General features: G+C 38.9%; 1 protein-coding gene across 2 annotated transcripts in view; it reads left to right on the plus strand.

The window, feature by feature from the left end:
* The window catches only part of LOC149548246 (DNA (cytosine-5)-methyltransferase DRM2-like), a 105,057-nt gene that overhangs the window by 27,865 nt on the left and 51,154 nt on the right, over window positions 1–26,038 (plus strand). For both annotated transcript variants that reach the window (XM_089792296.1, XM_089792297.1), the window contains one exon: window positions 10,531–10,630. In XM_089792296.1, the coding sequence (XP_089648422.1) occupies window positions 10,531–10,630 (100 nt within the window). The remainder of the gene's footprint in view (window positions 1–10,530; window positions 10,631–26,038) is intronic.

A 26,038-nucleotide genomic window follows, 5' to 3' on the forward strand; every position in this document is an offset into this window, starting at 1 on the left:
ACACTGCAGCACAAAACATTCTATATACCACACTATGCCATCGGTCTATTTCTCAATGCCACAACACGGATGATACCTGCTAATAGACTGGAGATCAAGCCAAGTCCGATAGAACCAAGGGAGCCTTTGATCATGCAGTGGAAGCACCTTGATACTCCAGGAGGGCAGAAGGTCATTGGATAGAAGAGGCTACGATAGGAGGTGGAGAGCTTAGAGCATGGGAACACTGATAGTGGGAGGTAGGGCACATCCTCTGAAGACACTGTAGACTCGGAGGAGGTGGAGGAAGATGATGACATCAAGGTTATCATAGCGCCATCACTATTGTTTCTGAGGTCCCTCGCAGCTACTTCTCACTCTCACTTAGTTCCGACAGGAGTTCACATTCTGGAATTTGGGTAGTTTAGGCAGCCTGTGGTTATGACCCTAGTCACCGTAGCAGCCAGACCAGTAGCACAACCATCAGCCCGACCAACATCAGCACCTCTAAGGGTTGTTGAGCCTTCAATCGATCGAGAGGCTTTGCAGGCTACAGTCGTAGTTCTACCAGAGATAGGGCTTGAGACACATACATTCGCAATTATACCCGATGATGAGGTAGAGACACAGGAGGGAGTGTTGGAGGTACCTACATAGGCAGAAATTGTCGAGGGTTCAAGGACATCCGGAGTTCACTTAGATGTAGTGGGATCTGATGTAGTGGTAATGATAGACGATGCATTATTGGCCACCTATAAGGATGCTGCAGTCGAGAACTTAAGTGAGCAAGAGCTGAGTGGGTATTTGGGTAGGAGATTCAGCATCAGACCGATAGTGCCAACACTTGTCACTATCTCACCCATGAGAGAAGTATATGAAGTGATAGATCCTCCAACCCCAACGAAGAGTCATCCTACCGTCATAGTGGAGCCACCACCACCCCCACCTCCAACAGGGAGCACGACTGAGAGGATGCTGGAAGCGATAGAGACAGCAATGGCCATAGAGCACACCACACCATCTAACTCCTCAACAACTATGAAGGAGGAGGATATTGAGACATACTTAGTAGATGTACTAACTTGAGGTAGACAAGTAGTAGTCTCGGCATAGAGACGCATCGTAGAGTCGGTGGTACGAGAGTTAGAGCAGGTCTTGGCATTTATGCGGGTTAGTTTTCCAATGGCTTTCTCTATATGTTTTGAGGCGAGAGGATGGCCGAACATAGAGACCCTAGAGATGCGATAGGAGTGGAATACTCAGGAGCTTGTGGTGGAGAGTAGAATTGAGCAGCTCACGTGAGGGATAGTACAGGTGTATCGAGAGGCATACTATGCTCTGCACAAGAGTGAGGCAGATCGGGTAGTAGCAATAAAGGCTCGAGAGGAGACAACTAGCAGACTAGCCTTAGTACAAGCGAGTTTGGCCACCCAGCAAGCGGCTTAGGAGGAGCGGGCAACACTCATTGCTGAGAAGGCAGTAGTTGTATCTTAGTTGGGGGATGCGAAGAAAGAATCAAATACAAAGGAAGTGGAGCTCCGAAGGATAACTGACATGATGAAGAGAGCACTAGAACTCGAGATGCAGGCCAAACTGAATTTGGATGCTCAGACGTAGCAAGTACATGAGTTGCAAGCACAATTGAACAAGCTCTGGGCACAGAGGACATCTACCACACTAGCTGTACCAAGGACGCAACCCTCTACTTCTTAGTTTGTTTTGAGTTTTGATGTTTAGTAGTTAGTTGTCTTTATTTTGTAGTCCACAGACGACTTTTCTTTTGGGGGGGGATGATGTTGTCAACAAAAACTATATTATAGCTGACTAGTACAGTTAGTATCTGAAAGGTTGTGTGACGATTGAGTCACCCCTTCAGAAAGTATATGTACATCGTCCGAATGGATTTATGGATTATCATTGTAATTGGAATTGCATATCTACGTATATGAATAAAGTATCTGTTATGTGTTACATTCCAATCTATTAATGCGATAAGTATCTTTTTACCTTGTACGGTAAACAGTCACTGCTCTAAGTGTGGCATTTTGCAATGTTTTGCAATTCTAAAAACATATCTTTACTCCTCTTCTATGTTTCTATGCTTGCAATGTTGATCAAGAATGGTTCATTTTTATGAGACAAAATTCAGATTTAAACTTGCAGTGTTAAATCAAGAGCCCGTCTAGGGAAAATACATCATTTTATACAATGAGAAGATGGTACTAAAAAGTTGTGATGCCTTCTACAAAGCTTGTATAGGGAAAAACGTCTTTTGATGTGCAGCCATCAAAGCACATTTAAGAGCAAAAATTGATCATTTGTAGCTTGTGTTTCTTCAGTCCAAACTATTTTCTCCTCTTAAACGGTCCTTTTTTACCCAAACACTATTTTTTTGACACTTCTATGCCTTCTAACCTATGTCTTCTCGAACTTCAAACTTGGAACTGAACTTAGGTTTTCAACATTAACAAGCTCCCTGAGCAAGTTCTAATGCCAAGCACTGTATCCATAAGAAGTCCTAGTTGAAACAATATCCTTGCACTTTACTTTTATAGCATACGGTCCACTTATCATTGAATTGTACTATGTCCCTTGCAATTATCACTTAAGGTTTGACATCGGCAATTTGTCTTTTCTATCTTCCCTTTCACCATGTTCTAAATTACAGTCATGAAAGCGTTATCTTTCTTCTCGAATACTAAATTCTCTATGCCATTGACCCTCAAGGCTCAAAGGCATTTATTGACTTTTGCCTTTTGTCATACTCTAAGCTTGTCCATTGCAATTCAACATTTAAACTTTCACTTAATGCATTGAAACAACAACACACTATCTCCACCACAATCACTAATCTATTGACAAAGGTTTCAGGTGCTTTGAGGATATTTTTTACAATCCAAAATGTTTGATAACCATTTGACAAGGGTTTAACAGTGGATAAGCTTATCATTCAATTTACATGAGAAAATGCAATCACAATTTGAATTTGACAGTGTGACATAACAAAAGAACCATGCAATATCATCTCTGTCCATTTCATATGTGGATACCCTTTAACCTCTTTTTCACAGAGTTAATGTGTCCAGATTTTGCTTTTACAACCTTTTATGCTACCCTTTTAACATTTCATGGCACATGCATATACTTAAAAGTGCCCTTATATGTGTCATGTATCATATCACTCTCATTAACATAGCACATGATCATTGACTATGACGGTAAAGAAACCAGGAACATTGAACAATGATTCAATTGATAAGTAGGAGATGATTTCCACAGCTAGTCAAATTGTGATGTGAATATCAGGATTTAACTGTGTGATTTTTGAGTCAAACTCGATGACCCATGTTTCATGAGTGGTGATTCAACATGAATCCATCTCTCATGAGAATAAATGGAACACTTAGCACTCATTGGATCTAGGTGATGCTCACAGGGGTGAAGCACCGGGTTTTCCCGGGAGGTCACCCATCCCAGTACTACTCCAGCCTGAGCGCGCTTAACTACGGAGTTTCCTCCACAGTTAAACCCAAAGCTTGCAACCCCATTTGCAAAACCTTCACCAAGTGTTGTGCCTTATGAACCCATCTCCTACTTATCAATTGATGAGCTTAAGGGGCTTTCTAATGAATGGTTCATAAGGCACAACACTTGGTGAAGGTTTTGCAAATGGGGTTGCAAGCTTTGGGTTTAACTGTGGAGGAAACTCCGTAGTTAAGCGCGCTCAGGCTGGAGTAGTACTGGGATGGGTGACCTCCCGGGAAGTCCCGGTGCTTCACCCCTGTGAGCATCACCTAGATCCAATGAGTGCTAAGTGTTCCATTTATTCTCATGAGAGATGGATTCATGTTGAATCACCACTCATGAAACATGGGTCATCGAGTTTGACTCAAAAATCACACAGTTAAATCCTGATATTCACATCACAATGATTCAATTGGTAAATGCACTTTGTCATGGTTATATGACTCCAACACGCAGTTTGCCAATAATTACAAGCATTGTGTATATGCTTGAAGCCCATAAAGCACACTTTAAAATGCATACACTACCTCAAGTCTATGCAAAAAACCCATATGGTCCTCTAATGACTAGCATACTTCATTTATTGCCTTTTCACCATACCTACTCATGAACTAGCATGAAGATCTCACTCAACAAATAGGTGCATAGAAAGATAATGCACTGTCATTATGTTCCATGCAGCAAATATGGCATCTCCTAATAACAACGCAAGGGGTTTACGGAAAAGAAACAACAGTCCTGCACATAGGACCTTCCTTTTGAACGTTTGAGGATGTGGAAACAAGTTGTTTCCAACTCCTGAGGTCCCTCCCTTATGATGCGGCATGTCATACACCTTCTTATGACTCTGTAATGTGTCATTACTCCTTCACCGTAGATGTAGTTCTACACCAAGCATAACAAGCTCCTTGAAAAAAATGCTCCATTGCTATTACAAATGATGATATAACCTAGTCTACATGTAAATGCATTTTCATGTGTAAAGATTTTTAAATAAGTCTAGAATTTTATTTTTTTATTTTAGCTTTCATTTTCATTATTGTAAAAAAACAAAAATCAATGAAGGGATTTTTGTTTAAGAATTGTAATATCCCCTCTAATGATGAAATATAGTGATAAAATTATAATTGATACCACTATTTCTAAATTGATTAAATAGATCATTAAGAATATATGATGACATGGCTAAGTGATCACTAGTTAATTGCAATATTAAATATTATAGTTACACATAAAATAAGCAATTACTAATGAATCCTAATAACAAATAAATCAATGAACTTTCGATAGTGAATTACTAATAATAAATAAACTAAACTCAATATTTGAATGGACGTATCCCATATTACAAAGGTACGTAGGTGCATTTATATAACCAATACAATAAGCACATTAAGGCATCGGGAAATGCTAGATAAACATTGGACAAGCATGAGTCAAACTACCAAAACATAGATCACAGGAATTACATACAAGGCATATAAAAGGAGCGAATAAGATATAACTGTGGCCAAAAGATTTGGAAATGCATTCTATAACATGTTGATCACCGTTATTTGCAGCGAAGGAATTAATAAGACTATCTATCTTACATTATATGGATACCCCATGTGGATAAGCAAAGTGGGATGTAATTAATATATAAAAAAGTATAAGAGACAAAAAAAAATACATAACTAACCATGGGAAAAAGGCACACTAAATCATGCTTGGGAAATGGCAAAAAAAGGCCAAAATAAATAAAAGTCCTTAATATTAAAAAAATGTATTGGAAAGAATAATCCCTCTAAATGTTCTATATATAAGGTTAAAATGGATAAAGATAAGAAAGTATAAATTGTGCTATAATAAAGGAAATGTTTTAATATTAGTAATAATAATTCATAATGAATATTTTATATGATTAATATATACATATGATATAATTAAGTATGGAATGAATTATATATTTACATACATTTGTGCTAATAAAATATATATATGCATATCTTAGAATTATAAATTATAAAGAAATTAGAATTATTATTTAAATAGGAAAATTTTCATTTCTTACTCCATGTTGAGGTATTTTTAGATAGGGAGTTTGTGGAAAGGCAGAGTAATTTCGGACACATGGCAGATTATCCCAATACTCGGGTTAGGCCTTGAGGGACGTTTCATGTAATTTGTTTCATGCGACCTTCGCATAGTAAATCTATCATTTAAGAAAGACCTGAGTACTTAGAGGAAGTAATGGGATTTTGGTAAAAGACAATTAAATGATATAAATAAATTCAATTGATTATGATTCAAAATTATATGTTTAATGATACCATTACACAAATAACCCTAATTAGCAATTATTATGATAATAAGTCAAGTATACTAAAAAGGGATCATGCCTCGAGCAATTGAGCAACCTTTCATTTCTTTCAGCCTACAACTAGGGTTTTTTATTTTTGCCACTCCTATGGTGTGGGCCAGTGTGAGTGATTGGGGGTTGAAGATCTGTGCAGAGGGAAGTGTGGTCATAAGAAGGTGAATGGAGTTTTCGGTATTGCGTCTAATAGGGGATCGCATGCAAAAGGTAACAACAACCACCTACAACCTAGTAATAGGTTTGTATAGTTCATGCCCCTCTCCCAGCACTTTGATAGAGAAAATCATGGGTTGCTGCTTTTTGATGGGGAAAGACAGCCAAGGATGCCCCTGTCACAAATCCACACATGGAGAAAGTGCGGAGTATTGTAGGGTCTCAAGTGCAGACAGGCAAAAATAAAGGCCCACTGAGGGTTACAATGGCAAAGATGGTGAGGTAAATGTTCACCAAAAGACTAGGGTATCGAAGATGGAATGCATGAATGGAGGCGGAGTGGGAGATTCAATCAGATTTTAGAAGACAAGTTCTATAACGATGGAGATAGCAGATGAAATGGAAGAAGAGGTAAATTACAATGTTGATGTTTTTTCTAGGTTAGGTCTGGTAGGGTTCTTTAGAGGCCTTTAGCCAAGTCTTAGTGAGCTCCACAAATGGATACCAAAAATCTAGGAACCTTTTTTGGAAGGCTATGTCTAGATTTACCCTTGTGCAGGAGGGTTCTTTATTATAGTTTTTGAACATGCACGTGATAGAGCCAAAATTCTTTGTGATAGCATTTGGAGTTGGGAGCAAATGTACCCCTTAATGCTGAAACCATGGCACCCTTCTTTTTGTCCTGCTACAGAAACTTTTGACTTGATTCCTCTATGGGTGCGACTTCCTAATCTTCCTCTACATTACTGGTTTGTTTCTTGTCTTGAAGCTATTGGCAATTCTCTAGGAAGCTTTTTAATGATTGATGAAGGGTCTTCTAATCTTCTCCATTCTACTTATGCGTGCATATTAGTGGAGATGGATATTTCTGATGGTGTTCCAAAAGAAATTTTGCTTAAAACTGCAAAAGGGTGTTGGACACAGCCTGTAGATTATGAAGGAGTGCCTTTTTGTTGTAGGTGGTGCTTTCAAATAGGGTATAGAGCTGATCATTGCTCTAGGAAGAGATTGACTAAGTCAGCCTCATGGTGGAAAGATGTAGCACACCATCACTATACCGTGGAGAAGAAAGGGCAGCAACAAAAGAGTTTTTCTCAAGTTGTGTTGGATGCAGCTTCACAATAGAAATCTGATATTCAACATCAAGATGCTCATTTGGTTATGAAGATAGCCACCACTGCTATGGAGGAGAATGTGAATAAGGCTTCTGCTACACCAGAAGTTAAGGAAAAGAAAAGACCAGTAGGATCTCGTGTAAAGGTGCATGAGAAACCAGACAAAAATCTGCAGCAGCAAGACGGGGGTCATTTGGATGAATACTGCCCTGACAATATTCTGCAGAAGCATGAAGAGGGTCATTTGGATGATGGTTGTTACCCTGACAAAAAAATCAAATGGCATGGAAAGAGGAGGCAGCTAGGTTGGAAGATAGTTGGGAGATTGTGAGAGGGAGAAAAGGGAAACACGACAGCAAATCATTTGATATGGTCCTCCGCTCTTAGAAGAAGGGAGGAGTTAAGAGTAATTTGTAATGGTTGCATTTGGTTTTGAAGTAACTGATATTTACATGTTATTGGATCTTGTTATGCTTTATCTTTATTTGGAAGATGGCTTTCCTTACGTAGTCATCCTTGGTTTGGGCCAAGTTTTAACTCAATTAAATTAATAAATTCATACCTATTACCAATCAGAAAAAAAGGGATCATTACAATTGGTATCAAAGCTATGATCTTGCCATCCTGTAGGGTAAGTACAATTATAAAAACTTTGATCAATAAATGGTCAAACAATTGAATGCATGTGATAATTTATCCTGCAGACACATAAATGATGAATATAATTTCATGAATACAATTAATTTATTGTCAAGATGGGAGAGGCAGAGTAAATCCTCACAAGATAGGTAGATTCCAAGATAGGTAAGGACATGTGTTCCAATGCCTTGAGGAAAGATTCCAAGATAGGTGAGAACATGGTTTCAAATGCCCTAAGGAAAGAGTGCAAGATAGGTGAGGACATGATTCCAAAATCCTTGAGGAAAGACTCCAAGATGGGTATGAACATGCAGTCCCAATACCTTAAGGGAGCCCACTCGTAAATGAGTATCTAGGGCCCTACGACATCAAAATTTACATCCTTCTTAAGGAGGTGAAGTAAGAAGCAAAGAGAACTTAAATCAATGTGATAGCTATCAAAGCTATTGAGGATTATTCATCATCTTCTTAAAATTGATTCAATCTTAAATGCATAAATCCATCTTTGTATTTGAGATAAACATCAAAGAAACCCTAACAAGATTTTAAAACTATGAATATCATCTTTCAATTTTGAAGATATCAATCAAATTATATTTGGAACCACTTGAAGAAATTCAGCACCTCGACAATATGAAATCTATAATTTGTCATCATGTAACATGTGATCATCAAACATATTAATAAATTGATCACTTTATACTCAATCAATCACCTATTATTATGGATTGATCTTACATCCACTAGTCTGATCATTTCATGAACAATTAGAATGATATCACTCATAACATTACCATTAATCGATAAAGCTAACAAAAGAAATGGAAATTACAATTGCTTGAGGACAAGCAATTTTGAGAGGGTAGGACTGTAATATCACCTCTAATGATGAAATATCGTAATAAAATTGTAATTGATACCAATATTTCTAAATTGATTAAATAGATCATCAAGAATATATAATAACATAGCTAAGTGATCATTAGATAATTGCAATATTAAATATTATAATTACACATAAAATAAGCAATTACTAATGAATACTAATAACAAATAAATCAATAATAAAATAATTTTATTTGACTAAAGTTTCAGTAGTGAATTACTAATATTACTAATAATAAATAAACTATACTCAATATTCGAATGCATGTGTCCCATATTACAAAGGCATGTAGGCACATATATATATATAGCCAATACGATATGCACATTAAGGCATTAGGAAATAGTAGATAAACATTGGACAAGCACAAGTCAAAGTAACAAAACATAGATCAGAGGAATTACATATAGGCATATAAAAGGACCGAATAAGATATAACTGTGGGCTAAAGACTTGGAAATGCATTTTATAACATGTTGACCACCATTATTTGCAGCAAAGGAATTAATAAGACTATCTATCTTATGTTATGTAGGATAACCCACGTGGATAGGCAAAGTGGGATGTAATAAGTATATTAAAAAGTATAAGAGACAAAACAAATAAATACATAACCATCCATGGAAAAAAAGCATACTAAATCATACTTAGGAAATGGCAAAAAAAGGCCAAAATAAATGAAAGTCATTAATATTAAAAATATGTATTGGAAAGAATATTCCCTCTAAATGTTCTATATATAAGGTTAAAATGGATAAAGATAAGAAAGCATAAATTGTGCCATGATAAAGGAAATGTTTTAATATTAGTAATAAAAATTTATAATGAATATTTTACAAGATAAATAAATGATTAATATATACATATGATATAACTAAGTATGGAATGAATTATATATATATATATACATACATTTGTGCTAATAAACTATATATGATATTGAAATCTTATAATTATAAATTATAAAGAAATTAGAATTATTATTTAAGTATGAAAATTTCCATTTCTTACTCCATGTTGAGGTATTTTTATATAGGCGATTTGTGGAAAGGAAAGGCGGAGTAATTTCGGACACATGGCAGATTATCCTAATACTAGGGCTAGGCCTTGAAGGACATTGCATGTAGTCTGTTTCACACGACTTTCTCACAGTAAATCTACCATCTGAGAATGACCTAAGTAATTAGAGGAAGTAATGTGATTTTTGTATAAGACAATTAAATAATATTAATAAATTCAATTGATATTGATTCAAAATTATGGGTTTAATTATTCCATAACACAAATTACCCTAATTAGCAGTTATTATGATAATAAGTCTAGTATAATAAAAAGGGATCATTACAGAATCTCTCTATTACAAAATCATCTCACTCATTCTATTTGTGCAGGTACTTGTATATCTTAGACAGATAGGTTAGTGTTTACTTTACACAAAATGCTCTCATTTTTCTTTTCACATTGCATAAAATATCTAAATGTAGGAGTTTTGAATTATTTGTGCTTGTTCATTTGACTTGTCAAAATTTTCAAGAAATGTGTTCCTATCAAGATATACAAATGTTGTCGATATGAGCACCTTCAGTGAAGTTAAAATCAAATGGCTGTTTACTAATTTTTATCATGTGCACTTTCCTTTTCGAAAGGGTTTGAAGAAAGTGTCAACTACTTCAATAAATTCTTTGGAATTTTGTTACTTTGTTAAGAAAAGCTTCTAACTTGTATCATTTAAAAACATTTGCATACTTGCTAAGTTGAATTATTTTTCACTGTCACAAATTACATCATAATAAGGAGATCAACATAAATGTGTTCCATGCTCCATATTTATTTTATATGCATGTTTTTTATATAGTCTCTTCAAAATGTATTAGGAGGTCCAACCAGAATATTTTGAAGCAGATATTATCATGGCCCAACTGATGGAAATGGGGTATTCTGAAAATGAAATCTCTGCAGCCATTCAAATAAATGGTATGTGATCCTGTAGCTGATTGGAAACTCTGTTTCTTCCATTTAATTTCATGCTCAATTTTGCACACAGAGTTCACCCATTGTATTTTTAGATTCAACCTCCATTGATTGAGGCATTTTGTGAATTTAATTTGAAAATACAATATTAGAAACAAAGGCTGGCCTAGATTTGTAATGTCCCCAGTTTGATGCTCTGATAGTTAGAACTGATTTATTCAAATTCAAGAGACTTTTTCTCTAGGAACTCCAATATTGATTCCTACGAAGACAGTGTTCTTGATTGATATCTATAATTTATGTGATCAATTTCCCGAAAAGACTACTTCCAACTAGAGTGCCCCAATGTAGATGAATTCTGTAATATGAAAATATTCAATGATGGATATTGGCTGGCCATATGATTGATGCTTTCAGGTATTACTATGAGTACTTTTGTCAATTGAGTGTTTTGTTATTTTCTCTTGAACTATTTAACAAACATGAATCCTCATCTGGGAGTGCTTCTATTTATTAAGATAGGATGTTGCTTTGATCAATCCCTTGACTGCTATTACTCTTTCTGAGTTAGGATAATGGTCACCTTTCTTTAATGTTTTTTTGTGGGGTCCTCCTGACCGGTTAGTGTGTTCTCTGTTTTGATTCGATTCAAGCTTGACTGTCACCTAGCCTCTATTTGTAGTTGGTGCCTTTGAACCGGCATTTCTGGTTCATGACTGATGCTACCGTGTTGGATATTATTTATTTGACTTCCTGTTGTGCTGCTTGACTTAGACTTACACAATTCTTCCTTGACCTTTCTTTTGCCATGCTCTTTGAATGTGTGGCAACATTATCATCTATGGATACTCCAGAGATACAATGCAGATAAGTAATGGATCGTCCAACCTGCTGTTGAATGCCTACGTGTCACCTGTGCTGGAAATGATTGATTGTAGACTCATGTAATCAATTAATGTATTATCCTGCTTGTTCCTTCCTGAATAGTTCTGACTTATGTTACGTAGCACTGATTTAATCTATTATGTAGTTGCTAAGTCTGAAATAATCTCTTGTTCCTAATGTGTTTAGAATTTTCGACATTGCTAATTGTCTTGGTTTGACTCCCTTCTATTCATCAGCTATTCCTTATTTATATCCTTATCTATTCCTGTGCCTGTATTCACCCTCCATCTCTAATCTTTCTTCAGCGTGATACTTGTAATGTTCCTCCCGTGATATAATCACCACCACTGTTAATATAATAAAATAATATGGCAACCCTCCTCCTTGCTATGCCAAGTTTAGCACCAGCAAACTGTTTTGTCTTTGTTATTTTCTGCATCAGGGATATGCTGCCTGTGATCCTCCATTCCTTCATATCCTTCTTAATTCTTCTCTGTTTGCATTTGGTTATTATTATACCTACACACGAAGAACTCATTAAATTGTTTCAGATTTTCAGCCTGGACAAACATGTCTATAGATTATCTTTTGCCGTTTTTCCTTAATCGCTGGCTTTAAAAGGGTTGGCTTCAACCATCAAACATTTGCAAATGTAGAGGATTTGATATTCAATATATTTTTTCATCTGTATATCTCTTATGATCTTCTGTTCGTGGTATGATGGCATATGTAGGTCTCCATAGTCTTGTGTGTGGATTAAATTATAGATGCCAAAAAAACAAACCGCCAATATTCTGATAGAATATTCCTGTGTCTTGGAGCTGCCTGAATTCTTCCTTCATATAAAAATGAACTTCTCGTAATCTTCTCCCTCATTTCCACCAAGTACACATTATATATGTGCCATGATGGATGAGTCACACCTCTACAGTGAATCGTAACTTTTAGTCATGCAATTCCAGCACATTGCTATGTATATATATTTAAGTTCATATTATTATTTATGTAAGTTATGATTATACTATTTGCTTATTTTTTTTATTGCCTATTAAATTTTATTATTCTTTACAATATTCATTTATCAATAATATGAGAATATAATATCATATTATATTAGTTAACAAAGATTTATTATAATTTATTTGTTCATTAATGTAATCTTATTATTATTAAAACATTCTTAGGAATAAGGGGGGGCATTACAAGATTAATGTAAGACCGATAACATTCTCACTGAAATATTTAGAACTTTATAACAGTTTACCATCTTGCTCTTGAGTGCAAGTTTCCAGGTTCAAAATTCAAATTACTAGTTACTTCCTCTTTCTGTAAGTAGCTATAGGGTCATTATTCTGATGCTTGTAAGAATCTACAAGTTAATTTGACGATTTTTTCTATTCTCATTTTCACTGACAAACAAGAGCATTGGAATCCCTCTATACAATCTGATTTCTAGCTAGTAGATAAGATAAATTTATTAATGTCCAACAAGAGACCACGAGGGTCTAAGGGACTAAAAAGCATACAAAGAGGAATCTACTAGCAGCTGGAACACCAAATGGTGTCCAAGTGAAGAACAAGGCAAGAAATCAAAAGAGCAAGAGAGACAAACTAACTAACTACTCCTCACAAGTGAGAAGTAGTCAAGAACCGAGGGGTATAGCCTCGGGTGAGGGTGAGCCTCGGGCTGTCTCGAACAGTCAGTGAGAATTTGGTGATGCTACTGAGTGTAACCTCTACAAGGTCTCACAAACCTGGTGTGATCCAAAGAGTGGCAAAGGGGCCGCTTCACCCCTAGGCTAGGGACTCAGGGGCAACGAATGAGAAGATGAGCTAGGTGGTAGACTGCACTAAAGAAACCTAAGGCTGCAAGATGTGGTCACGAAGCCGCAAGGCCTCTTGAAGGTAAAGTGCCAAACATCGTTGATCCATGCACCTAAAGAATGATGAGAGGGATATTCACTCTCCGAATAGACGATGAAATCTCCCTCTAATCTCATAGAAAAATAGGGTAGCGGCAGATAAAGTGGGTCTTTTTTTTTGCCTCTCTAAGCTGGTAGTGTTAGTGTAGTTTTTTTATTTTTCCTATTTTGCTAGATTTTTCCTACACTTTTAATAATCTCGCTTAGGTTAATAAAGCATGTCTTATTAGGTGAATGGTTGTGAGGTGTCACCTTCCTACATGTGAGCATCCATTAGCTATCTTGGGAAGATACTTTGCTATCTTTAGTCTGATAGATGGTTGCTCCTCATTGGTTGGTGTTGCCACCTCCTCCCTCTTCCTAGCCTATATAAGCATGCTATCTGGCTTGTATTTGCATCTCTTGTTTTTGCATCCTCTTAATGCTATTTTGCTTCCAGCATTTGCATTACTCTCTTGGAGACTAACTCTATGATGCTATTTTGATTTTGTATCATTTGCATTCATAGTTTAGATATTTATTCTTTGCACTAGTTTTCTGGGTTATTAATCTTATCAGATTCTAACATGGTATCAGAGCTTTTCTATGTGCAAGAGTAGATTTTAATTTCCTTATTTGAGAGATTCAGGGGGGGCAAATAAACTTTATTGTAGTTTTTTGAAAAACGAAGTATGCTCTTCTCTTGCATCTTTGGATGATCCTGAGAATCAGAAAAGTTTTGACAAAAGCGGTTTTCCTCTGGGGTTTCAATCTCAAATTTGACAACCAACTTGCATATTTGGAGTTTTCAATCAATTTTGCAGGTTCCAGCATGCCATTGATGGACTTAGGAAGCTGATCCAGCATTTGCATGTCATATTCTTGTTGCTAGGGTCGTTTTTTGATTTTTGGAGCTGTTTTTTACTGTTAAAGGCATCTGATTTATACTACAACAACATCTTCTGTACATCAGCAAAAAAAACGCTTTTTGGGTTTTATTTGCAGCCCCGAAAAACCATCTGGGTATCTTTTAGATTTTGCATGCAAGCTGTATATTTTGCAAAATCGAGCATGCAAAGCTACAGCCATACCCCTCTCCATTGGCAGTCGTAGATTTGAACGCAATTTTCAAATATCTCATTCTTGCTCATACGGACTCCGATTTTGATGATTCTTGTTATGAACTTGGCTATTTTTTTGTGCTCTATCCACTAGTGGAGTTGTTTTTTGATTTTCATGCATGAATTCTTCAGAAATTGCAGATTCTCAGCCGTGACTATGCACAGTTCTCGTTTTGGAAACTTCAGAGGATCATAACTTTCTCATACGACCTCGTATCAAGGCGATTCTTTTTTTGAAAGTGCATGATTTCTCGAGTAGATCGCAGTAGTGCTATTTTTTTCTTTGATTATTGTGCCCAAGTTTCACTTTTAGCATATGCTCTTCATGAGGGTTTGTAATGCATTGAAATCAAGACCACTAAGTATTTCTTTCTAGTGGTAGTTGTAAACGCACTAAAATAAAGTGTCAAATCATATTTCTTTAGGGGGGTTCTTTGATTGAGTAAAAGGTGGAGGGCTTTGTCGTGAATTTCTTCTCTGCATTTCTTCATCATGGATCAAACAAATATGCCCATCCTAACTCCATACAATTACTTTGAGTGGAAATCACGCATGACAATTCACTTAAAGAAAGCTGGATTAAATAGGATAACTATGGGACTTGAAACTAAACCTGCTAAAGATGAAGATAAGCCTAAGTGGTTTAACAAATGTGACGAGGCATTTGAAACATTGTGTTTGTCTGTTTCTCCTGACTTGCTATTTCACATTGAGTCTTTGGATACACCAAATGGAGTATGGACAAAGCTAGAAACACTATTTGGCACACAAGATTCAATGAGGGGTCATATGTTGGAAAATGAATTAATTAGTTTGAGTCCAGGCAATTTCAACACAATCCAAGATTTCTTCACCAAATTAAAATCACTAAGGTTGCAGTTAAAACAATGTGGAATTGAAAAGAAAGATGAACAACTGATTCTTAGTATTCTCTCTAAGCTAAGTTCAAAATATTCTATGTTTGTCTCTACCTTCTATGCTACTAAGGGTGCACTTGGTACTCAATTCACCATGCCATCTTTAGATGATTTTGCTGTCAATCTCACTCGAGAACAGGACAAGCTAATCTAGATGGGCACTCTTATGTCCTCTAAGTCACATGCCTTGGCTGCCAACCAAAGCACAAAAGAACAACAAAGACAAAGTAGTAACAACAATAGTAAGGATAAGAAACAAAAGAATAGCAAGGAGAAGAAGGATCAGATATCGATTTCTTCAAAAGCAACTATTGATACACCATCTTCCAAGGGCAATAAGCCTAAGAAAGAAAAGGTCAAATGTGTCTATTGTGAAAGACCTGGTCATGATGAACATACATGTTTGCAGAAACAACTTGATCACTTGACATACATTCTTGAGAAGAATAATATCAGTGTTCCTGAGTCTATCAAACAAAGTTCTAATGAAGGGTCTAACAAGGAAAAAGAAAACAGCAAGGGGAAAGGAAAGGGCAAGGCCCTTTTTGCAGTTGCTTCCTCACCATCCACTTGGGTTCTTGATTCGGGTGCTTCACACCACATGGCTTCATCTAAGGAAGAACTTGCATTCTTGGAGCTGTGTACTATGCCTTCTATTTTGATGGGTGATAACACTCTTGTTGAGGTGTGTGGGAGAGGGTCTATTGATGTGGGGGATGGCACATTCCATGATGTTCCTTGTGTACCCTCATTGTCAACTAATCTCCTATCAGTACACCAGATCACTCACACAGGTTTAGGCAAGCGGGTTGAGTTCACTCCTGATTCAGTTGAGATACGTGAGTTGCACAATGATTCTACAGTTGTAGTTGGGAGAGCAGATCATCAGTCATGGCTCTATATGTTTTCTCACTTTGTTCCTGATCCTCCTTTGACTGTTTCACTCACTCACTCTAATGATGTGAGCAGATTATTGCATGAGCGGTTTGGCCATCTTAACTTCCACTACTTGCATCAGCTTAACCAGCAGAGCTGGTCACAGGGTTGCCTTCTACTTTGACATTGGAGTCACTTGGAATACATGATAGATCTTCTAATGGGTCAGATTCACTTGAGCAGTCTTCTACCTCCACTTTTGATGCAGAGAGTGATTCAGAGGACTCACCTCCTTCCTCTCCTAGTCATCATTCACAGGTTGATGATTCTCCTCTAGATTCTCCATCTTTTGGTCCACTTTGGGCTAGACAGACCTTGCAGTTTGCAGGTGATTGGGTTGGGGATCCATCAAACACCAAGCAAACTCGTTCACAATTCCAAGATGCTCTACATATCTTCATTGCTACTGCCTCAAATCCACAGTCCTTTCATGAGGCTTCTGGTATTTCTGAGTGGGATACAGCTATGCAGGAAGAGTATAGTTCCTCGATGAGGAACCACACTTGTGATCTTGTCCCTTTTTCTAAGGGAAGAAAAATTGTTCAATGTAAGTGGATCTACCAGACAAAATTTGCAAGCTTTGCTGGGGGTATGGGATGCTTCATCTTTTGGGGGGGCTGCTTCCTCTCACTTGGAGTCCTAATTTTTTTTGGGGAGTCTCTTTTCTCTCTCTTTTGGGGGAATTTTATGTACATGGGTATCTCATTAGGTTTGACTTGCCGGGACCCATTTCTACATCCACCTAAGCTTCGCTTATGGGGGGGTGTTAGTGTAGTTTTTTTATTTTTCCTATTTTGCTAGGTTTTTCCTACACTTTTAATAATCTCGCTTAGGTTAATAAAGCATGTCTTATTAGGTGAATGGTTGTGAGGTGTCACCTTCCTACATGTGAGCATCCATTAGCTATCTTGGGAAGATACTTTGCTATCTTTAGTCCGATAGATGGTTGCTCCTCATTGGTTGGTGTTGCCACCTCCTCCCTCTTCCTAGCCTATATAAGCATGCTACCTGGCTTGTATTTGCATCTCTTGTTTTTGCATCCTCTTAATGCTATTTTGCTTCCAGCATTTGCATTACTCTCTTGGAGACAAACTCTATGATGCTATTTTGATTTTGTATCATTTGCATTCATAGTTTAGATATTTATTCTTTGCACTAATTTTTTGGGTTATTAATCTTATCAGATTCTAATAGGTAGAGATGGCACATCCTCTATTCTATCAATTTGGTGGTCACTCTAGATCCGTAGTCAATGAAAGCCCACTCTAAAAGAACCTAAAGAGATGCAAAGGGCATGCATACAACGACGAGTGATGTACCAAGGGTGCATAATAATCTCATCGTGTATAACCATGAAGTGCTCAGTGTAGAACGCCATCCTCAACCGAAGACCTCCCAAGGGTTGCTCCAAGTCATGATAATATATTGTTTGTAGATGTCAGCCCTAACATTCTCATTGAAATCTTGTTGAGAGGGGAGGAGGTGAGCTGGGACATCTAGAGAGAACTAAAAGGGAGGAAGATGGTTCATTGAGATCCCAATCAAACCAAGAAGAGAAAAATTCCTGGGAAAGCCAATGACGAGCCCTGTAACCACCTCAGAGGAGCAATAGGCCAAGTGGGAGTATCTGTAGCTACCCTTCGAAGAGTCTACAAAGCCTAGCAACCAGTGGAGAAACCAAACCAAATCGAAGATGGTCCCAAGCCTAAAAGGATGGGCACCAAAGTTAGCCAAAATGATACTGAGAGGGGTGGACCGACGACATCTAATAATACATCGGAGGGTCTGAACCCGCTCCAGGGAATCCCAATCAGACTCAGGGAGAGGATTCCACTCATTGGATATGTAAAGGATAACCGGTCTGACCAAAGAGTCTGGGAGGGACATCTTGGTCATAGTATCCTGAAAGTGGTGTTTGAAGCACTGTCTCTCAAGCAATAGTTAGGGAGTCGAGCCCCTTGTTCACATGGGGTTGCATAGCAAGTCTCAAATTGAATCAGGGCCAAGAGAACTTAACCCCCAAGTAAATATAGGGGAAGTGATCTCAATCTCCTCAACCCGAAAGTAAAAGTGGAGATGAGAGGTCTTAAAGCAATAGAAGACCATCACCCAGGTCTTGCCTAGGTTCACAACTAACTACTATAGGCACAAAAGGAAGCCGACCCATCAAGATGTCTTTGGAGCCCCCTCAAGGGAGGAAGCCAAGAGAACCACATCATCAAAAAAGATCAAGATGAAGATAAAAACCTGGTGTAAGTAGTAGCCATCACCAAGGAGCAAGAAGTCACGGAGGAAGGTCATTAACTCATCAATGTAGATACCAAAACAAGTAGGATAGAGAGGATAACCTTGCTTCACCCCAATGGTGCTCTAAATGTCGTTTGAGAACCCCTAATGGATTCTAAACTTGCCCACCACACACTCATATAACCTCATGATAATCATCAAGAGAAGCTCAGGAATCCCAATATCTCTAAGCCTCTGGAAGAGGCTCGTTCTAGGGATAGAATCAAAAGATTTGCGAAAGTCTACAAAGTAGCAATAGACTTTCATCGAGTAGTGTCGAGCATCCTCAATGATACTTTGTGAAGTGAGAATATGATCCATAGTCTAGTAAACAATCCGAAAACCAGCATGTGCCTTGGCCCGACAGTGTCAACAGTCAAGCTACCTAGATAATTGAAGGTTCAACACTATGGCATACATTTTGGGAAATGTATGCCCAATCACGATGATCCTATAGTTGTCAAGGTCTAAGACCGACCTGGTCTTATGTATTAGATATATGATGTGTCGTGACCAAGAGTCAAGGAAGCCAGTACAAACCACTCTATTGAAAAGCTCTGTGAGGTAAGACCCTAAGACAGTAATGCCAAGCTTGAAGAGCCCTGCTTGGAACCCGTCCTCATTTGCAATCCTGCTATTGTTCATGTATCTAACTACCTCACAAATGTTGGAGAAAGTGAAAAGGTAGCAAAGAGGTGGGGAGATGAGATGAAGGAGGCCTAGCCAAGGTCTCATAAAGAGTGGAGGTGTGGGATACAAGGGAGCTATGATCGAGGGAGGAGAGTGGGGGCGATGACGTGGAAACATGGTATGCTAAAAGAGCTTTGGGGATTGCAGAAGAGAGGCACAAAGGGATTTACACTTCAGCACTCTAAACATCTACTTCTTATGGCAAAGGAAGCGGTAGTAATCAAGTCTCAATCGAGAAAAAGAGGGGGAGCGGGTGGAGAAGGCAGAATGAACCGAGTGGTGGAAGGACTTACAATCCTCGTCAAATCATTGGTTCATGGGACAAGAAAGCTTGCATGAAGGGCTATGAGAGAGTGGGGAGGTGTGGTGGGGGATGGAAAGTAGGGTGGATTCCCATAACGCAACAATAGGCGAATAAAACATGTAGGGGGCATCTCTAGAATTCGCGAAGGAATCCTAGGGGAGGAGTTGTTTAAGGAGATGGAGGAAGAGGTCACAATCACCCTCAGTGAAGCAAAAGGAAGTGTGCATGGGGGAAGGAGTGGGGAGAGGAGCCTTAGGTAAGGGGGAGGAGGAGGCAGAGGAGAGAAGGGGATGGGCTCGAAGAGGGAAGTTGAGGAGGGCATATGATTGGCCAAGGGGAGGCGAGAGATGGTCAAGCGGTTGATGAGGACAATAACGGAGGCAAAAAAAAGGGCGTAATCGACAACACTCGCGTCATCACACTGAGGCCAACAAGTGAAAAGGTCGAAACCCAGGAAGTAGGAAAGCTCGTTCAAGATCACCAAGACCAAAGACTCGCACAACTATATCAAATGACATCCATATCTAGTGAGGGGTCCCTCACTATCCTCTGAAACATGATACAAGGCCAGAGTGTTTGGATCAGACTCTATGGTGCAAGTCAAATACGACTCACGATTGTGGATGGGTGTCTGAAGATATATAGTCCATGCATTAAAGTCCCCTAAAATAATGATGTCCCCTGTGGCAGAAAGTATGGTGATGTACTCTTATAGATCCTGGAAGGGTACCCATTGTTCGTGCTATGCACTGCATGGTATGAGGAGGCTAGTAGAAATTAGCAAACAACAATGTAGATGTCCCTAAGGTATGACGTCCTCCAACTAATTTGTACCCACATGAATCTAGCGAAGTTGTTGGAATGAGCCACAAAAGTCCAACTAAAAAGGCATTTGCTAACTAAACACACAACACCCCAAGAATCTCTGACCCCACCAAAACACCTGACCTCATCCCCAAAAGTTGACAACCATTGGGAACCGGACATGCTTGGAAGAGGATGAGTTGGACTCTCATGAGTTTCTGTGACAAGGACAATGTCGGCCAAACCGAGGGCATCCTCAAAAGACTCGGCAAGGACCGTAAAGACTCATTGCCATTCTAGCAGTTGACATGGAGGGAACCAATGTGGGGTTCCACCATGCCCAACTCTTGCCAAGAACATCATTTGGCCTTGGCAGCCAACCTCAAGTCACACCTAGGAGGAGGGAGATCCCGAATAACTACTCTAAGATTCCTGATAGCGACCCATTTTCCGTTGTGCCTAGCCTCTGCCACAAGCTCTCGAGAATGCCTCATCTTTGAAACCTAGGTTCTAGTGACATCCTTGTCTAGATAGATCTTAGTAGGAAGAGGAAAGAGCTTCCTCCTCGCTCTAAGAACCCGCAAGCGGCCAGCAAGTGGGAGAAACTAGAGAAAGAGAGTGTCATCACATCCCATCCAAGCCCTGTCAAGTATAGTATCTGTAAGACCCAGGTGGTCCCTAAGGAAGGAATATCCAGCAAGAAGGGGGTCAGAAGAGGAGGGAGGGAGGCCTCAAACCTACAAGTTCAGCTCATGAGCCCGCCTAACACACCCGTTGGCCAGCTTAATTTGAACAAGCTTCTCAACACTCGAAAGTGGAACAGAGTCGGGATTGCTGCAAATAGAAGCCCAAGATTTTAATTGTTCTTTGATTTTTTAGGGTAAGGAGGATTGCTTGCCCACAAGTTCAGCATGTTGGTCATGAAACTCCTAAACTTGCTCTTTGCCAGTGGCAATCAACAACTTAAGGTCGGCTGAGGTGTTGTCAAGAGTAGAGGAAAAGCCCCAAAACTGAAATTTCAAATTTGCCATAGTGGAAGATAGAGAAAAGACCGTGTCCTTCAACTGTGAATTTTCAATCTACAGCTTAGCAATGTGGTCCATCAATCGCCAGTATCTAGTGTACTCAAAGGATCCATGGTCAGAGAATCCAGCAAGATTGACAAGAAGGGTCCACCACAATAGGTTGTACACAAGAAAGATCCGATAGAAATTAGAGGGGACAGAACAGCCTACAGTTGCAACAGGAGGAAGATAGGCAGAGCTTACTACAAAATCCCCTGCAAAGAGAGCCTTTGAATGCCACAACAGACGGTGAGGTAGAAAACACAGAGGATTTGGAACACCCAACCAGCAACTTGCAGTTAGTGCACAGCAAAACCACCCAAAAACCCTAAACACCTAGCCTAGAAAGCACAGAAAATACACACAGGAGCACCCATAGAATGTAGCAACCAAACGTAATAGGATGCAGAAGGATACACTGAGAATAAGATATCCATATCATATGCACAAGAAGATATATGTGTCGTAGGTAAATATTGTGTAGTCGACAGGATGTATGTTGTCAGTAGATAGTGTAGCCGATGGATCCCTTCAAGAAGGTTCTTTTTATGTAGCCAATGAACCCCTTTGAGAAGGTTCTTCAGAGAGTATTAATACACCCTCTTGGGTCATTGTAAAGCATCTAATTATTAGAAGCATAATGTAATTTCTTTGGCATATGCGAATAATACAAAGAGTTTTGCTATTGTTATCTATTGTCTGTGTGCGTTGATTTCTTTACCCAATACGGTAAACATTTGGCGTAGTTGCCCGATGGACCTAGTACGCAAGCAGACGGATGAAGACTAATGCTGAATCAGCTGAACAAGAATAAGAATAAGTTGAAGAAAAATGATGAAATACGCACTGCGCAAGAGAACTTAATTTTGGCACAGTAGGTCGAGCACAAACGAAGATTTCAGCAAATTACTAACGGACACCGTAGCATAGAAGAATTGTTGGAGGAGACTCGACAACGGGTGGAATTGGTGGAAGAAGCAAGGGAGGAGTTTCTGAACCTGCATACATTGAGGGAAGAGAATCCAGACGGAAGGCGATCGACTCGCACGGCTCAGAGTGCCGAGGGAGCACGAGTGTGGATTGAACTCTTCGTCTGAGTATACTTCCGAAACTGATAGCTTCAGTTGACGAAAACCCTTCTTCACCAAATAGCACAACTGTCAGGAGCAGCGTGGGTGTACAGAAAAGCGCGCGTGTGCAGAACAGTGCGGGTGTACAGAACAACACGGGAGTGCAAAACAGCACAGGAGTCCAAAACAGTGCGAGTGTAAAACAACGCAGGTACACAACAAACCCCTCAACTTCGAATAGCGAGAATGTAAATAGAAAACATGTCCTGGATAAGCTTCCCGGCCAGGTGGTCTTCTTAATAGAAGAGACATTTGTTGATAAGCTTGTGCTTGTTTGGAAAGATCATCATAAATGATTAATGTATGTTGTTCTTTATATATAATGTATTCGGCTAAAGCTGCTCTTGTATAAGGAGCAAGATATTGTAATGTAGCAAGAGAATCTGCAATTTGCGCTACCACAATGGTATACTCCATTGCACCACGTTCTTGGAACGTATTAACTACCTGAGCTACCGAAGAAGCTTTTTGACCAATAGCGACATAAACACATATTACATTATGATTTTTTTGATTTATAATCGTATCTGTAGCTACTGCCGTCTTACCGGTCTATCTGTCCCCAATAATCAATTCCCGCTGACTGCATCCTATAGGGATCATAGAATCAATAGCAATAAGACCCGTTTGAAGTGGTTCATATACAGAATGTCGTGAAATAATACCTGGAGCAGGAGATTCGATCAATCAAGATTGGGAAGATGAGATCTTCCCCTTACCATCAATAGGTCGAGCTAGCGCATTTACAACTCGACCTAAATAAGCATCACTTACTGGTATCTGAGCAATTTTTCCCGTTGCTCTCACGGAACTACCCTCTTGTATCATTAAACCATCACCCATTAATACAGCTCCAACATTATCTAATTCTAGATTTAGGGCAATACCTACTATACCATCTACAAATTCTACTAATTCCCCTGACATTACTTTATCAAAACCATGAATATGAGCAATGTCATCTCCTACTTGAAGTACAGTGCCAATATTAACAACCTTGACTTCGTTATTATATTGTTCAATTTGTTTACGTATCATACTACTGATTTCATCTGGTCGAATAGTTACCATTAACACTAGTTAATTCTCTTTTGAAAAATAAGACCTAGTATATATATATAACATTAATCAATTATGTTTTTCATGCCTAGCAGTAAGTCGATATTATGCTCGATCGTACATAAATGTAACTCACTATTCAGACGATTATTCAGAGTTCCTAGAGCTCTTTGGACAGCTTGGCGAGAAATTTGTTGTCGAACCTATTCAATTACTCTTTGTTGTTCCAATTGAACGGTTTCATTCTTAAATTTTCTAATTGTTTCAAATTAACAGAAGCAACATTGATAAGATCCTCTTTTTCTTGTTCTATTTGAGATTATCCATTTTCCCGAATTTCACGTGCTCGCATTTCTACTTCTCGTAAGCGAGCCCGGGCTTGCTCAAGCTGATTAGCAACTCCTTTACATAATTCTTCAGAACTATGAATAGTACTTACTATTTTCTATTTACAGTTATCTAATAAATTACTTAATGAAAGTAGATTATCTATTCATAAGTTGAACGAATAATCTCTTCCCAAACTGAACACGAATCTTTCGATTCATTCAGCTTTCCCGCTCGGCTTTTTTTACCAAGCCTACCCTTTTCGTTCATATTATGTAAATTTAAAAAAAAAAAATCAATCTATCAAAGACCGAAATCTACGAAGGGCTCTTTTGCCAAAAGGGGTTTTTTGTTATCAACTGAGTTGTTTTTTCTTTTCGCATTTTTTTCTTGAATAAATTTGCTTTTGTGTAGGTCGTAAATGGCAGGACCAAAGGAGAAGTTGCCTAAATTTGATGGTGATGGAGCAGTCGATCCTATCCGACATTGTAAAACTTGCAAAACAATTTGGAGGGCAAATGGCATAACAGATACAAACAAATGGGTCCAACAGTTTCCGGCCACCCTACGGGGTGTTGCAATTGATTGGTTTGCCGATACAGATCCCCAGAAATCAACCACTTGGGACAACCTTAAGAAGGAGTTTACTACCGAATTTCAGTTGTTGCACGATGACAACGAAATTGTAGCGGAGATATACAACACAAAACAGGGGAAAAATGAAATAGTCCGAGCCTACGACAAGAAGTTGAAGGACTTGATCAATAAAATGGAGAATAAGCCAGCTGATGGGCTACAGAAAAGATGGTTCATTGAAGGCCTTCACTCGAAGTTGCGAAAGAAGATGAAGATCGTACCGCCATCATCATCACTGAAGCGTACAATCGGGCAATGAACTTGGAAAGTGAGCAGAAGACAAAAAAGAAGAAGAGTAGCTCGTCGGATTCAGATGATGACACATCTTCAGCAGAGGAAAGCAGTGATGATGAAAAGGGCAACAAGAAGGTTCGCGCCCTCCAGAAGGATATGAAGAACATGCAAAAGGAGACCAATGGAAATGAGCTATGGTACACCAAATGCAAGAAAGAAGGCCATACAAAGGGATCCTGTCCGAAGGACCAATTTTGCGAGATTTGTCAGATCAGGGGACATTCCACAAAGGAATGCTCGTTTAATCTGAAAATACGAGGTCCTCAGCAAGTGTTCCTGACATAAGAGGCGTCCGTGTCAGGAGGGAGCGGGAACACCAGTACAAAGGGTGCCACATCGGGAGGATACAGAAATAATCGGCGAAGTCAAAACAACAACACTTGCAACAATAACAATGGCAGCCGAAGTCAAATTCAGTACGATGCGAACAAACGACCGATTGTTCAATGCCGCCCATGCAATTTGTGGGGCCACTTTGCCCGAGACTGTACAACAGCAAGCGGACCAAAATTATTATGTAGATGGTGCGGACTCGGCAATCATGAAGATGCTAAATGCTCGAAGTTGGGAGTTAATTTGATCACCGTCGGGACGGATGAAGAGGAGGTTTTGGCCATCACACGGAAGCAAGCGAAAGTGTACCCCGACCTGACAGAAGAAAAGAAGATACTGGAGGAAGCACGAGCAAAGATTCAGAAGGCAACACAGGCAGAGAAAGCACACCTGAAGGACACTGTCGGTACCTCAGCAAGGAACTGTGCGGAACAGAACATCGTATGGCAGATATTACACACCAAAGTACCAGTCAAGATAAATGATTTGCTGCTCACAATGCCTTAGCTCCAATCCGCACTAACAAACATCGTTCCCGCTGCTAAACTACTTGGAGAACATGGAAGGGAGCACGAAAGTGGAGCAAGTATAGCGGACAAAAAAGAGAAGGAAAGTGGTGCAAGTATAAAAGATTCGATGATGTTACCTCTCTCATCCAGACAACATCCAGCAGTCGTCAAGATGGGAATTCTAAGAACTGTTTTGACAGACACGATTGTGGATG

The sequence above is a fragment of the Cupressus sempervirens genome, chromosome 7, assembly GCF_028749045.1.
Source record: "Cupressus sempervirens isolate cs-2001-9-10 chromosome 7, ASM2874904v1, whole genome shotgun sequence".
Taxonomy (NCBI): Eukaryota; Viridiplantae; Streptophyta; class Pinopsida; order Cupressales; family Cupressaceae; genus Cupressus; species Cupressus sempervirens.